This window comes from Stenella coeruleoalba (genome assembly GCF_951394435.1).
Source record: "Stenella coeruleoalba genome assembly, chromosome: 10".
NCBI classification, from domain to species: Eukaryota; Metazoa; Chordata; class Mammalia; order Artiodactyla; family Delphinidae; genus Stenella; species Stenella coeruleoalba.
The window spans coordinates 65,774,590-65,788,616 of record NC_137156.1 but is presented as its reverse complement, the minus strand read 5'-3'; the positions used below and the strand labels follow the sequence as shown (position 1 = coordinate 65,788,616).

The following is a 14,027-nucleotide window of genomic DNA, read 5'->3' as shown; positions in this document are numbered from 1 at the left end:
GGGTTAGGGGCTGAGGAACCCCACTGACCCCTTTCCCTCATCAGGGCACCCCTGGAGGCCTTGCTGAAGACCTGGTGGGAGAGCCGGTGAGTGTGGAACCTCCACAGCATAGTTCCTCCACCCCTGTGACCCTCACCTTCCATAATGTGCCCCACATGGTCCGGGCCTCATGCTGCCTCTTTGAGTCTCAGCTGTCTGTGCCCCTGACACCCATGTGTCCTCCTGACCCCTGTATCCACAGGGAGCCAAAGGTGACCGAGGACTGCCGGGGCCGCGAGGCCAGAAGGTGAGGTGGGCCTGGCCGCGGGGCCTGTGCATTGGGCAGGGAGGGGTACGGTTGGGTGGCTAGACACCCTCACCACCCTTTCTATGCAGGGTGAAGCCGGCCGTGCCGGGGAGCCTGGAGATCCTGGTGAAGATGTGAGTCTGGGGTCTGGGCGAGTCTGAGTCTGGGTTGAGGAGTGCAGTCGTGGATGTGAGGGACCGTTGCTGAGCGTGGGCACATCTGAACCCGAGCCTGGCTGAACATTCCAGCATTCAGGGTCCTGCTCTGGGAGCATGCGGGGGTCACGCCTCCTGGCTTCCACGTGCCTGTCCTAGGTCTTCTGTTCCTCCCTGTGTCTGAGCACGTGTGCTCCTGTCTGATCTCCCAGGTCTCAGGACACATGGGAGTTTTTGTGGGCCTCTCCTTGGTCATGTATTGATGCTGCCCCTCTCCCCGCCTTGTCTGTGCTCCTGTATCTGAGCTCATATCTGTGGTCACGTCTAAGCTCCCTGGGATGGGACATGTCTGAGTTCCTGCTCCTGTCTGCACTCCCACATACCTGCACTCACGTCCTTGGTGCCAAATGTCCGTGGTCACCTCTGAGCTCCCGTGGGAATGTTTTGGGGCCATACCTGAGCTCTGGGTTCATGTTCCTACTCTCAAATGCTGTTTACTTTGTTTTAGGGTCAGAAAGGGGCTCCAGGACTCAAAGGTCACAAGGTATGTGTGCCCTAAAGCATCCCTGCTGGGGGTCATGGTCCTGAGACTCCCTGAGCCTGATCTGACTCTTCTTTCCCTTGAAGGGTGACCCAGGAGTTGGGGTCCAGGGGCCCCCTGGGCCAATTGGTCCTCCAGGTCTAAAGGTAAAACAATGCCCCATCACTAGTAGTGGGGGCAGCAGGTGGGGCGGGGGGCCTGGAGGTGGGAGAAAGAGGGTATTCTGGGGCTAGTCCTGGGAAGGGGTCCTGCTGGAGCCATTCCTCCCTTTGCTATTTTTGTTGCAGGGAGACTTGGGCCCCCCCGGCACCCGTGGTGCTCCTGGTATTGTGGGGTTCCCCGGTCAGACAGGCCCTCGAGGAGAGATGGGTCAGCCGGGCCCCAGTGGAGAGCGGGTAAGGGTGCTGAGGGCTGCACGTGGGGACTTGGTGACTTGAGGACCTCTGAATCTGGTACTGGGTGAGGAGGAGAAGGGGGCCCAACCCTGCCGAGGGGGCTCCTGGTTTTGGGAGGACAGCACGGGAGGAAGGTTCCCAAGTCACCCTTCGCCTCTCTTACCTCATTTTCACTATAGGGTCTGGCAGGCCCCCCAGGGAGAGAGGGAGCCCCAGGTCCCTTGGGGCCACGTGGACCCCTTGGGCTAGCGGTGAGTAGAAGTGCCCCAACGCCCCATGTCTCTGACTGCTGTGTGTTGGAGTCTGTCCATGTGGGGACTTAGGCTGGGGACTATGCCACACTGTGTGGCTAGATATGTGTGTGCCTTTGAGGGGCACAGAAGCCTCACCTCACTCTGCCCACAGGGAGCGCCTGGGGCCCCTGGACTCAAAGGAGACAAGGTAGATGGGACAATGCTGCTGGCTCTCTCTTGCACCCCTGTCACCCCCTCCAGCTTCCACTAACCCCTGTCACCCCCTCTAATCTCCACTGACCCCTGTCACCTTCTCCAATCTCCACTGACCCCTGTCACTCCCTCCAACCTCCACCGACCTCCCATGACCCTCTGTCCTCCACCAATTCCCCTCACTGATCCCTGGTGTCCTGTTGATCTCCAGGGAGACACTGGAGCAGGACCGCCTGGGGCCCGAGGCGAGCGTGGGGAGCCGGGTGTCCGGGTACGTATGTCCTGCTCTGCAGCCATGGCCATTCCAGGGAGCCACCCTGGGACTCCCTTCATCACAGTTCTCGCCTCCGATTTCCAACTTACCGAGTCACTGAATCTATTGTCACCAACCAGGGTGAAGATGGCCGCCCCGGCCTGGAGGGACCCCGAGGACTCGTGGTGGGTCTCCCTGGGGAAAGAGCCAGTGGTGTGACTCAGTCCCCTGTCTGTGCCCTCTGTGCCCTTGTGACACTCTGCAGCCTTCTGCAGCCCTCTGGTTCTCCTTGGCTACTCTCTGGTCCTTTGTCTCCCCCATTCCCCCAGGCCCCCCGGTCCTCCCCTGCCCCCTGACCTCTCTCCCCAGTAGTCCCCACAAATTCCCTTAGCTCACTATTTTCTTCTCTCATACAGGGTCCCCCAGGCAGCCGGGGGGAGCGTGGGGAGAAGGTAAGGATATGGGGAAGAGGTCCCTGAGTGTGGGTGGGGATGGATCTTGCAGCTCAGGATTTGGGGCTTTTCTATTTGGGTGAGACTCACACTCTTCCACCCAATAGGGTGACACTGGAACCTCAGGGCTAAAGGGTGACAAGGTGAGTGTGTGCATGGGGGAGGGCAGGGGACTAAGGGTGCTCCTGACTCCTCTGACTGCCCCCTGTCCACTCAGGGTGACTCAGCTGTGATTATGGGGCCTCCGGGGCCACGAGGTGCCAAGGGGGACATGGTGAGTGGGTCTGGTCCATGTGCAGATGGGTGTGGGAGGGGTTTCTGTGTGGGCTGGGCCAGGGGATCTGAGAGCTCAAACCCTCAGAGGGTAAGGGACTTCTGGCCCCTGACCCTGATTTCTGACCCTGACCCAGGGTGAACGAGGGCCTCGGGGCATAGATGGTGACAAAGGATCTCGGGGAGACAGTGGGGACCCTGGAGAAAAGGTATGGGGATGAGGTTGGGATATTCTATACAGGGTGAGGAGGGGGGTCCTACAGGCTGGGGGGCTCCATGGAGGGTCTGTGAGGACAGGAGGGGAGGATGGGAGGGGGCTTTCTGGGGGTCAGAGGGGAGAGGGTTCTGTCAGCTGTAGCAACTCTGGGGGGTGGCTGAGAGGATGGGGGCTCTATGGGGGGGCCCAAGGGCCTGGATAGGAGGTGAGAAGGGGAGAGTGTGGACTGTGGCTCTATGAGAGTGCCTGTGGGAATGGGAAGGGGGCTCCTTGGCTGTTAGGGGTACTCCAGGTAGGGGTAAGGGTAGGGGCCCAGTGATAAGAGGAGTGGCAGGAATCTGGGGGTCCTGGGGTGAGAAATGAGCCACCCCACCAGCCACAGTCCCCAGCTCCACCCTGCTGGGGCGTGGGCTGGAAGGGAAGGGGCCATGGGGAAGTGCGTGGGAGCAGCACTGGCCAGCTCCACCTCAGCCAGCAGGTTCCAGTCATTCTCTGAGCATGCAGCCTGGTCTGGTCCTGATTGTGTCCCTCTCCTGGTCACTCCCACAGGGCGCCAAGGGACAGCCTGGAGACAAGGGCTCAGCCGGGTTGCTGGGAGTGCGTGGACTCACAGGACCCAAGGCAAGTTCCGCCCCAGGTACAGACCCAGAGCCATGCATCACACACCCCTGTCCCAGGGGTGTCCTCTGAGCATTGGAGGGTTTCCTGCCTCCCTCGCTGTTGGCCCCATATGTGCTCACACGGGCTCCTTGTGCAGCCTGGGCCCTGGCTGCAGTCACCGAGTGGCTGCATGTGCAGCAGACAGGCCAGTATAGGGGACAGTCACACTGAAGGGCTGCCCTCCCCCATCTGTGTTTCCCACAGGGTGAGCCTGGTGCTGCAGGGATCCCTGGTGAGCCGGTAAGATGCCCCCACGCCCATATAGTGGCCTTTGACCTTACAGTGAACCAGTACTCTCATGTTGTCCAGGGACCCCTACCTTCACAGTAGCCCCCATGATGGTTCCACCCACATAGTGACCCCTGCCCATGGTGACCCTCATCCCCATGGAAAACCCTGCCCTTCCAGTGGCTCTGGCCCCTAATGATGATTCTCACCCCTATGGTGTTCCTTGTCCATTACATCCAAAGTGATTCCCTTTGATCCCTCACTGACCTCCCCTGGCCTCACATTGACCCCTTTCCCCCCAGGGATCCCGAGGAAAAGACGGAGCCCCTGGTGTCCGAGGAGACAAAGGAGATGTTGGCTTCATGGGTCCCCGGGGCCTCAAGGTGAGAAGGGGACTGCTTTTTTCCCCCTAATCAGGAGGACCTGATGTTGGAGGGTGAGGTATCTGGGGTCAGAGGTCAGGTATTTGGGGTCAGATGTGGGGGTATCTGGGGTTGAAGGTGAGGTGTTAGGTTAGAGGTTGGAAGGTCAGAGGTTGGAGTATCTAAGGCCAGTTTGGAGAGTAGTTTCAGTGTCAAGGGGTTACAGGGTGAGGTATCTGGAAGTCATTTTTCACTTCTTTTCTCCCGCAGGGCGAACAGGGGGCTAAGGGAGCCTGTGGCCTTGATGGAGAGAAGGGAGATAAGGTACAGGGGTGATGGGGCATATGCGTGGGGATGTGGGGGGCTGTGCGGCCTGGGGCCTAAGGCTGATCCCTCCACCTGATCCCTGCAGGGAGAAGCTGGTCCCCCGGGCCGCCCAGGGCTGGCAGGACGCAAAGGAGAGTTGGTGAGAGTGGGGCACCCCCAGAATGAGGAGTGGATGGGTGGGCCAGGGCCTAACTAATGTCTTCTCTTGTCCAGGGGGAGCCGGGTGTTACAGGCCAGTCAGGGGCCCCTGGGAAGGAGGGCCTGATCGGTCCCAAGGTATGGGGTCTCTCTCAACAGTGGACATTGGGGGTTTAGGATTGGGCAGGGAAGGGCACGGTTGGGTCGTGTAGGTTTTGGGTCAAGGAAGGTTTTGGGTCGTGAAAGGTTGGGACATTGGGGGGTGGAGTGGGGCTGGTCTTAAGGTTTCAGGGTGGGTTGGGGTCACAATGTGCTTTTTTATTTTTTCTTTGGCCGCACTGTGTGGCATGCGGGATCTTAGTTCCCCGACCAAGGATTGAATCCGTGCCCCCTCAGTGGCAGCGCAGTCTTTTTTTTTTTTTTTAAAGATTGATTTATTATTTCTTTATTTTATTTTTATTTCTCTTTGGCTGCGTCGGGTCTTAGTTGCGGCACGTGGGATCTTTCGTTGCAGTGTGCAGGCTCTTCGTTGCGGTGCATGGGCTTCTCTCTAGCTGTGTCATGCGGGTTTTCTCTTCTCTAGTTGTGGCACGCAGGCTCCAGGGCGCGTGGGCTCTGTAGTTTGTGGCACGCAGTCTCTCTAGTTGAGGCGCACAAGCTCAGTAGTTGTGGCGCATGGGCTTAGTTGCCCCGCAGCATGTGGGATCTTAGTTCCCTGACCAGGGATCAAACCCACGTCCCCTGCATCATAAGGCGGATCCTTTACCACTGGACCACCATGGAAATTCCGAAGCGTGGAGTCTTAACCACTGGACTGCCAAGGAAGTCCCCACAATGCACATTTAGGATTAAGGGATGGGAGGTGGAGCAGCACATGCCTCAGGGCTAAGGGGTTACGGTGGGTGGAGGTCAGTGGGGAGGCTGGAGTGTCAGTGTAGGGGAAAAAGGTGGAGTCCGGGCAGGGGGCATCACAGGGGGGTCAGGGTCATGGGGATCATGGCAGATTGAGGGTCTTCGACTGGTAGGGCCACAGGTACTTGAGGTTATGGCCATTGGGCCTGGGGGCTTATGGGGGTTGAGCTGAGGTAGGCCAAGGCAGAGGGACTCTCATGCTTCTTTCTGTTCCCAGGGTGACCGCGGTTTTGATGGGCAGCCAGGACCCAAGGGTGACCAGGGCGAGAAAGGGGAGCGGGTAAGTTGAGGCTAAGGTCACGGTGAATTGAGGAGATTGTACTCTCTGGAAGTGGGTCCATCTTTGGAAGCTCTCATCACTGACCCTGACCTATCTCTCCTCAGGGGCCTCCAGGAACTGGGGGCTTCCCAGGTCCCAGGGGCAGTGATGGCTCTAGTGGTCCTCCCGGGCCACCTGGCAGTATTGGTCCCAAAGGCCCCGAAGGACTTCAGGGCCAGAAGGTGAGGGGCCCTGACTCTGATTCCAGACCCCTGAGCCTCACTGACCCTTCACACCTCATTGACCTCTAGCTCTGCAACCCATTACCCCAATATCTTTGCCCCAACCTCTGAACTTATGACCCCAATTTGTCCTACTTCTGACCCCCACTGCCTCTGACCCTGCTTACTTGGTCCTGTCTGACAGGGTGAACGAGGTCCCCCTGGAGAGAGTGTGGTGGGGGCCCCTGGGGTCCCTGGAACCCCAGGAGAGAGAGGGGAGCAGGTGAGTGGGGATTCCTAGGCTTGGGGTCAAAGGTTGGGGTGACCTCTGGTGTCCGTGAGATCAGAGGTCACAGCCTGGTCCTACCCATTGCACATAGGGGCGGCCAGGACCTGTGGGGCCCCGTGGCGAGAAGGGAGAAGCTGCACTGACAGTGAGTGTGGGGTATGGGGGTTGTGGGCTCTGCCTCCTGCACCCAACCCCCAACCCCCTGGACCCTGGACCCTGACTCAGCGCTGTCCCTCCATGATCCCTGCATCATGTACCCTTTGTCCTTCTGTGATCCATTGGTTCTTCATGACCCTTGTGGTCTTGGGCTCCTAGGAGGATGACATTCGGGGCCTTGTGCGTCAGGAGATGATTCAGCATTGCGGTGAGTGGGGCTCAGCCCACAGTCTCTTGGGTACCACCCCACTCCATCCCCGTACCCCTAGACAGGGGCAGGCAGCATCCCCAGAACTTCCAAGGGGCAAGCAGTCAAGGAGATGGGTGGAGACAGATGGATACAAAAAGCACACAGGTGTTTCAGGACAGACATGCTGACAGGACTTCCTCAAATGGAGACCCAGGCAGAGGTGGAGGGACTCGTAGTGTTCCTGGGTGCCCAGGATGGTGGCGTGTGGAGGGGGTGGAGGTGTGAGCAGAGCCAGTTCCTCAGGGCCTGACGTGGAGCCAGGGTGTGGGTGGAGGGCTCTGGTGGCCCTGGGGGGCATCAGAGAGTGAAGCTGGTCTCCTTCCGCCTCTCTCTGTGGCTGCTTTCCCTCTGTCTCCATGCCTGCGGCTCCTGCCTGGCTGTCTCTCCCTCTCTCTCTTGCCCTTTGTTGGCCTGTTCCCAACTTCACTCTCGCCCTCTGTTTGCTTCTCCCCTTCCTTTCTTTCTCTTTCTCTCTCTCTGCATCTGCTTCCCTTCCTCTCTCTCCTGTCTGTCACTCTCTCCTGCTGTCCCTCTCTGTATGTCTCTGCCCCCGTGTGCGTCTCTCTCCCTGCCTCTTTCCATCTTTGTCTCCTGCTCTGTTATTGTCTCTCTCCCTGCCCCCTCTCTGCCCCCTCCAGCCTGCCAGGGCCAGTTTATCACATCTGGATCACGTGAGTAGTTTTCTGGTATTTTCTGCTCCCGGAACTTTCCTCACCCCAGGCCCTGCTGTGCCCATCACCTGGGTCCTCGCAGCAGGGGCTTGGCTGGGGTGGCCACCATGCTGACCCCAGAGCTCTGTGCCCCTGCTTCTGGCTCTAGGACCCCTCCCTAGTTACGCTGCAGACACCGCTGGCCCCCAGCTCCACGCCGTGCCCATTCTCCGCGTCTCCCATGCAGAGGAGGAAGGTGAGGACGGCTGGAGCCGTGGGGCGTGTCGGGTGGGAGAACAGACACACACGGGGCTGCTCACGTGTGCAGGTCCCACGCCACGCGTGTAGGGTCCACATTCAGGGAACACTCTTGTGTACACGTGGGAGACCAGTGCTGCCCACCCCATCCAAGGGCCAGGGTTGGGCAGCATGAACTCAGCCCTACTGGGGCCCTGCTCACAGCACACCCCACCATGCGTGCAGGCCAGGTGCCCCCTGAGGATGATGAGTACGAATACTCTGAGTATTCGGTGGAGGAATACCAGGACCCTGAGGCTCCTTGGGATGGCGATGGTGAGAAAGGGGGCTGGGCCCAGAGGGATTTGGGGAGGGGCAGACAGAGCCCATCCCTGCTGACCTCTCTGACCTCCATCAGCCCCGGACCCCTGCTCGCTTCCACTGGACGAGGGCTCCTGTACTGCCTACACCCTGCGCTGGTATCATCGGGCTGTGGCAGGTGGTACGGAGGCCTGTCACCCCTTTGTCTATGGTGGCTGTGGAGGGAATGCCAACCGTTTTGGGACCCGTGAGGCCTGTGAGCGCCGCTGCCCACCCCGGGTGGCTCAGAGCCAGGGAACAGGTATGGGCGTACCTCCCATCCCATTAGGGGCCTACCCAGATCATGTCCAGGGTCAGGGTCCTGGGTCAGAAGCCCCCTCAGACTGGGGGACCTGGGACAGACCCCCCCCAGACCAAAGAGCTGAGTAGAGAACCCCAGCTCTATGTGGAGTCCCCAGCATGGCCCCCCTCAGTGCTCCCTCCCTTAAAGACCTGAGTGAGCCTCCCTCTCTGCAGGCAGAGCCTCCACACCCTATGCCCCCATCTTCCCCATTCTCTGTGGCTGATGGGATGGGTAAGGTCAGATGGCTGAACCCAACCTGCCCCACCCAGGTGCTGCCGGGAGCTTAGGCAGACGATGAGCTGAAGTTCAGCATCCCCTGGAGGAGTCGGTGTCTCAGCTGGACCCTGCTGTCCCTCCCCTTGGTGCTAGAGGCCTGCGTGCACGTGAGCGTGCATGAGCGTGTCCGTTAATTTCAGTGACTTGTTCCATGGGTCTAGCCTTCCTCCCTGTGGATAAACCCCCATTGTGGCTCCTGCCTCCCCGGCAGATGACTCAGTGTGGGGATGGCTGTGGGCAGTGAGCGGATGTGACTGAATCTGACCGCATCTGACCTGCCCCTTGGCCCAAGCCTGTGATGACATGGTGCTGATTCTGGGGGGCATTAAAGCTGCTGTTTAAAGGCCCCTGTTGTGACTGTTTGGGGAGGTGTGGGTGTCAGGGGGGCAGTACCACTGTCCAGCTGTGGTCACTGTCCTGTGACCCTCAGTCTCCAACTTGTCCCCAGAAAGAAGACAGGGTAGGGGCCGAGGATATGTCCTCACTGCTCCCCAGGAGGGGATGAATCATAGGTGGGGGGCTGCCTCAAGCCAGGAGACAGGGCCCAGCTGTCAGCCCAGGGGCTGAGGGAGATAAATGGGCCCTGAAGAGGGCAGAGAGGCAGACCACAGCACAGCACTACCTGGCCCTAGCTAACCCTAGAGGAGACTGCTACTGGTAGGACTGGGGTCAAGGTGGGTGGGCAGGGCCTTTGGGGTTGAATGGATCTGGGATTTGGGTCAGTGGAGGTCTCTGAACCTGAGGCGCCCTGGGATCTCTGGCTGCTTCTCTGCCTCAAGTACCCCCATTCCTGCCTTTCTTTGCCCTGGATCTACTACAAGCTTTCTCGCTCAGACCTCAGGCTCCCCTTTGGTCCCTCTGTGTTTCTCTCTCTTTGCATCCTTATTTCCATCACACTGTCTCTGGGGCAGTTTCTGTCTCTTTTTTTTTGTTTGTTTGTTTTTTGCGGTACGCGGGCCTCTCACTGTTGTGGCCTCTCCCATTGCAGAGCACAGGCTCCAGACGCACAGGCTCAGCGGCCATGGCTCATGGGCCCAGCCGCCCCGCGGCACATGGGATCTTCCCAGACCGGGGCATGAACCCGTGTCCCCTGCATCGGCAGGCAGACTCTCAACCACTGCGCCACCAGGGAAGCCCTCTGTCTCTTTTTTCTTCCACTCTCCATTTGCTCCGCCTCCCTCTCATTCATTTCCATCTCTTTCTCCCTCTCCCTCTCTCCTCCCTCCCTCCCTTTCTTCTTCTTCTTCTTGTTCTTCCTCCCTCCCCCCCATCTCTCTCTCTATAAAATATATCCATATCTAGATGTACCTGTGGCTCTCTGTCTCTGGGTTTCTCCATCACTTTGTCTATCTCTGTCTCTCTCACTCTCTTTCTCACTCTTTCTGTCCCTCTGACCCCTTCTCTGCCTGGCTCTGTCTGTTATCTCTGTCTCACTCTGGCTCTCTTCTTGTTCCTTCATCTCTGTTTCTGTCTCTCTCTGTCCCTGGCCTGGCCGCTCTCTGTCTCTCTGCTTTCCCCATCTGTCTCTGTCTATGGGCCATAGCTGACCAGGGCCCCTGCCCTGAACCTGTTTTCTCCTCGCAGCCTGACCACACGATGACCAGGTGGGCTCTGCTGGTGCTGATGGTCCTGACATTGGGCAGCACTCTGCTTATCCCAGCAACCCCTATCCCAGGCTTCCAGCTTCTCCCTCAGAACTTTCCCCAGGCCACTCCCCGCCCTGTGACCTCCGAGAGCCTTTCAGCCAGCACCACAGGCCCCTCCACTGCTTGGGGCCGCCCCGGCCCTGGCCCCCGCCCTGGCCCCCGCATCACCCTCTCGCTGGATGTCCCCCTTGGCCTCCTGCGGATCTTACTGGAGCAGGCCCGGGCCAGGGCAGTGAGGGAGCAAGCTGCTGCCAATACCCACATCCTGGCCCATGTTGGCCGCCGCTGAGCCTGAGGGAGGGGATCACAATGATGGAGCCAGTGTGGATGGGGAGACCTGCAAGGCAGCGGCAGAGCTGGACGGTGCTACATCTGGGCACGGTGCATCAGGACTCCGCCACGTGGGGTCACTGCCATGTGGTGTCATATCAGAGTGCCTCACAGAGTCACAGTGTGTCTGGACAGCCTGGATGTTGCTGTGTCAGGGTGCCAAGTGGAGTCTTGCCAGTCCTAGGAGCCCCACAGGCTTACAGTATGTCTGGACAGTTTGGACACTACCATTGAAGGTCACTACCGCATGGAGTCTTATCATGTCTGGGTCCTACTTGTGTCCAGTCACAGAGCATCTGGACACCATCACATGTGGTCACTGTAAGGCCACTTTCAGGCACCTCAACACAAGAGACCATCACTGCATCGGAGACCAGCCCACCTAAGACCAGACCCACAGGTCTGCCCTGTCCTCCCACAGGTCACCACAGAGAAATGCTGGCGGAGGGTCACATGCATGAGACAGCACCCACCCCAGATGGATGGAGCTATCAGGGGCATCTCTAGGCAGAGTGAGATGGTCGTACGTGGGAGGTCTGTGGCCGTGGCAGCCTTGCCCTGTGTGTGTGTGGGTGGGGGGGTGTGCACGCATGTGTGGCTGCATCTCTGTGTATCTGACAGCTGTGAGTACGTGTGAGCAAGGTGAGGCCATATGAGGGAGCTGGGAGGAACAGGAGCTTGTCCCCCAAACCTACATGAAGCACGCTCAACACATAGCCAGGCACTGTCTTACCCACACCCCTGCATACCCAGCCTCTGCCCTTGGATACACATGGCTCAGGGGAGAGGGAGCTCAGGCTGCTGGGGCTCTGGCCCAACTGCCCCTCCTTCATCGAATTGTCTTGAGCAAACCTCCTCACCTTTCCAAGCCTGTTTTCTCCTCTGTAAAGCAGAGTGATGCCACCAAGCTTCTTGTGAGCACTGAGTGATATAATGTACATGAAGGTTCTGGCACGCAGAAAGCACTCAATACATGTAGTGACCGGAGAATGGGATAAACAAGGATCACACAGTCGTGTGCACCCAGGCAGTGACACACGAGGGCGGAGTCATAGCTGGCTACACTGCTCCTTTCCCCACTCCTCCCGCCCCAATTTCACTGACCTGTCCCTTGGTGTGCAGGGCGTATATTTTGCCTAATCTCACAACCCCAACTCCATTGCTGTGCTGGGATGGGACTGACCTTCTGGAGAGTGTGGTCAGGCTTGCCTGCAGATGAGGCAGGTATTCTGGGTAGTGTAGACAACTCCAGCTGGAGAGGAGGGCTGGAGAAAGCACTGTCGGAAGTGTGGCTGCCCAGGGCCGGGGTCACTGACGGAGATCTCACAGTTGTCAGCAGCCCTGGGGGGCGGGCCCAAGGCGGGGCTGGAGAGGCGGGGCCACCCGGCCTGCTGGGCTCTCTCCGGAGCCTGGAGGGCGGGGCTGCCCGACTCCGAGCTGCAGGGGGCGGCGGCCCAGGCCAGTTTGGTTGCAGGATGAACAGAGGCAAGGAAGGAGGCAGCTTCTTGACGGACCCCTGGTCAGGGAGCAGCAGGCAGGGTAGGCACGGGGCAGGGTGGACAGGGTGGGGGGATTGGGAAAAGACCTGGGCAAAGTGGAGGTGGTGCTAGAAGGGGTGTGAGAGTGTTGGGGGTCTCTCCAGGAATAGGGGTGCTCTTAGGGGCATCAGTCTGTCAGTGGCATGGAGGAGGGGGAACACTGGCGTCTTGCCGGGGAGAAGGAGCTGGGCCAAGGGGGAACTATAAATAGCTTCTTCCTCCAGCCCAGGGGGAGGGACAGTCAGCTGGAGCTTCCCAGGGGGCCTCCTGCTCTGCCCTTTGGTGGCCTCCAAGGGGTCATGTTTATCCAGGTCCCCCCTCAGGGGTCATATCCAGAGGCTCATTTGGGAAGTTTTTCATGTGATGTTACTTTAGCCCTTAAACCAGCATTTCTAGGGCAACTACTGTGTGCCTTGTGCCGGTCCTGAGCTGCTCTAAGCACCTACTGTGTGCTCTGTCCCAGTCAGGAACCTCTCTGAGCACCTTACTGTGTGCTCTGGCTGGTCCTGAGTCACTTTGAGCACCTACTGTGTGCCCTGTGCCAGGCTGGAATCAGCAAGTGCAGGCCAGGGTTCACGGGCTGCTTGGTTACACGGCTCTCTACCCCCAAGTTGGAACCTCACACCCTGTGTGAGCTCTGGACCCAGGGAGACACAGGATGATCCTTGGCTAGAAATGGCCAGAGGAAGCTGGAACTCCTAGGAACTCCCCAACCTCCCAGTGACAGCAGAGGGGAGAGGAGGAGGGAATAAAGGGGAAGGAAGACAGCAGAGAGCAGCAGGCCTCACCGCAGCTGGCCTGTCTCTGCACCAGCCTGGGTGCAGGGCCTGTTAGTGTGTGTACACCAGTGGCTGTGTGCACACCATGCTTTCGTGCAGTGGTGTGTGGGTCTGTGTGGGATGCACTGAGGTCCCTGGGCCCATATGCTGCAAAGGGTGGCTGTCGGTTTGGCCAGGTCTGGCCAGCAGATACGTGGACTGGGAAGAGTTTGAGCATTGAGGACTGAAGACTGAGGACACCCCACAGCTTGTAGTCTGGGACTGGGAGGAGGTCCAGTGGTCAGTGCAGAGGGCACCACAGGAGCCAGGCCAGGCAGGTTCACGGCGAGGAAAAGCTGAGCAGGATGTGTTCACACACAAGTGCACACTGACATCCTAGCACACCTCCCACCCTTGGGCCAGGAGAGCTGGCTCACTCTGGGATGGCCCCAAGGAGGGAAAGCCATGAGGGCCAGTTATTCTATTGGACGTATTGGCGCTGAGGGAGCAGAAAGTCAGGAGAGCATTTCAATGGAGGGAACATGCAAGAGTGCAAGTGTGGAGGTGGGATGTGTGGTTATAGTACAAGGTGTGGGAGGTGAGGTTCTGAAGGGCTGGGAGCTGAGCTGAGTCCATCCTGCACTGTGGGCTGGCGGTTCTGTGACGCTGGGCCCTCCTCCCCTTCCTCAGTTTCCTACCTGAGAAATGGGGCCATGGGAGGGGAGTATCCTCAGAGCAGATGTAGACCCTGGCCTTTGGGGAGGGGCTCCAGGCTCCTCCTGCTGTTGACATGTGGCCTCACACTGGATATAGAGACTTGGGAAGGTATGTCTGGGTCAGCCCAGGGTCAGACGGGAAGAGTGGGAGGTACAGAGCCACTGATTTTCCTGGGAAGCCAGACTCAGACTTCTGGAGGTGAGGATGGCTTCCCAGACATGGCCCTGGCCTCCTGCCCTGCCCTGGCTGTCCCCTACCCCCAGCCTTTGACTAACATTCCAAGAGGGTTGGAGAGGAGAATGGCAGGCCTGAGAAGGTGCAGGGTGTCTGTGGATGTTAGATGAGGTAGACTTTGCAATGACTGCTGGGGGTTGGACAGGGTGTGGGTATG

The 14,027-nt window shown here is 59.1% G+C and overlaps 3 protein-coding genes across 3 annotated transcripts in view; all 3 read left to right on the top strand.

The window, feature by feature from the left end:
• Positions 1 to 9,017, top strand: part of COL7A1 (collagen type VII alpha 1 chain) — a gene marked incomplete at its 5' end in the record, with an annotated part of 31,914 nt that extends 22,897 nt beyond the window's left edge. The window contains 30 exons of the mRNA XM_079935439.1: positions 45 to 86; positions 242 to 286; positions 376 to 420; positions 950 to 985; positions 1,069 to 1,128; positions 1,270 to 1,377; positions 1,557 to 1,628; positions 1,783 to 1,818; positions 2,035 to 2,094; positions 2,217 to 2,261; positions 2,493 to 2,528; positions 2,636 to 2,671; positions 2,746 to 2,802; positions 2,939 to 3,010; positions 3,568 to 3,639; positions 3,883 to 3,918; positions 4,209 to 4,289; positions 4,539 to 4,592; positions 4,681 to 4,734; positions 4,809 to 4,871; positions 5,863 to 5,925; positions 6,030 to 6,146; positions 6,331 to 6,408; positions 6,506 to 6,559; positions 6,730 to 6,778; positions 7,459 to 7,491; positions 7,640 to 7,726; positions 7,954 to 8,043; positions 8,126 to 8,329; positions 8,641 to 9,017. Of these exons, the coding sequence (XP_079791565.1) occupies positions 45 to 86; positions 242 to 286; positions 376 to 420; positions 950 to 985; positions 1,069 to 1,128; positions 1,270 to 1,377; positions 1,557 to 1,628; positions 1,783 to 1,818; positions 2,035 to 2,094; positions 2,217 to 2,261; positions 2,493 to 2,528; positions 2,636 to 2,671; positions 2,746 to 2,802; positions 2,939 to 3,010; positions 3,568 to 3,639; positions 3,883 to 3,918; positions 4,209 to 4,289; positions 4,539 to 4,592; positions 4,681 to 4,734; positions 4,809 to 4,871; positions 5,863 to 5,925; positions 6,030 to 6,146; positions 6,331 to 6,408; positions 6,506 to 6,559; positions 6,730 to 6,778; positions 7,459 to 7,491; positions 7,640 to 7,726; positions 7,954 to 8,043; positions 8,126 to 8,329; positions 8,641 to 8,669 (1,914 nt within the window). The 3' untranslated portion in view covers positions 8,670 to 9,017. The remainder of the gene's footprint in view (positions 1 to 44; positions 87 to 241; positions 287 to 375; positions 421 to 949; positions 986 to 1,068; positions 1,129 to 1,269; positions 1,378 to 1,556; positions 1,629 to 1,782; positions 1,819 to 2,034; positions 2,095 to 2,216; positions 2,262 to 2,492; positions 2,529 to 2,635; positions 2,672 to 2,745; positions 2,803 to 2,938; positions 3,011 to 3,567; positions 3,640 to 3,882; positions 3,919 to 4,208; positions 4,290 to 4,538; positions 4,593 to 4,680; positions 4,735 to 4,808; positions 4,872 to 5,862; positions 5,926 to 6,029; positions 6,147 to 6,330; positions 6,409 to 6,505; positions 6,560 to 6,729; positions 6,779 to 7,458; positions 7,492 to 7,639; positions 7,727 to 7,953; positions 8,044 to 8,125; positions 8,330 to 8,640) is intronic.
• Positions 9,018 to 10,195: 1,178 nt separating this feature from the next.
• On the top strand, positions 10,196 to 10,614 carry UCN2 (urocortin 2). Its single transcript, XM_079934082.1, has one exon. The coding sequence runs from the start codon at positions 10,244 to 10,246 to the stop codon at positions 10,580 to 10,582; it is 339 nt and encodes a 112-aa protein (XP_079790208.1). The 5' UTR covers positions 10,196 to 10,243; the 3' UTR covers positions 10,583 to 10,614.
• A 1,386-nt stretch (positions 10,615 to 12,000) lies between these two features.
• Positions 12,001 to 14,027, top strand: part of PFKFB4 (6-phosphofructo-2-kinase/fructose-2,6-biphosphatase 4) — a 41,036-nt gene continuing 39,009 nt past the window's right edge. The window contains exon 1 of the mRNA XM_079933805.1: positions 12,001 to 12,162. Coding sequence (XP_079789931.1) covers positions 12,099 to 12,162 — 64 coding nt within the window. The 5' untranslated portion in view covers positions 12,001 to 12,098. The remainder of the gene's footprint in view (positions 12,163 to 14,027) is intronic.

Coding starts and splice junctions, on each gene's coding strand:
- UCN2 (XM_079934082.1), top strand. CDS start 10,244: ATGACCAGGTGGGCTCTGCTGGTGCTGATGGTCCTGACATTGGGCAGC.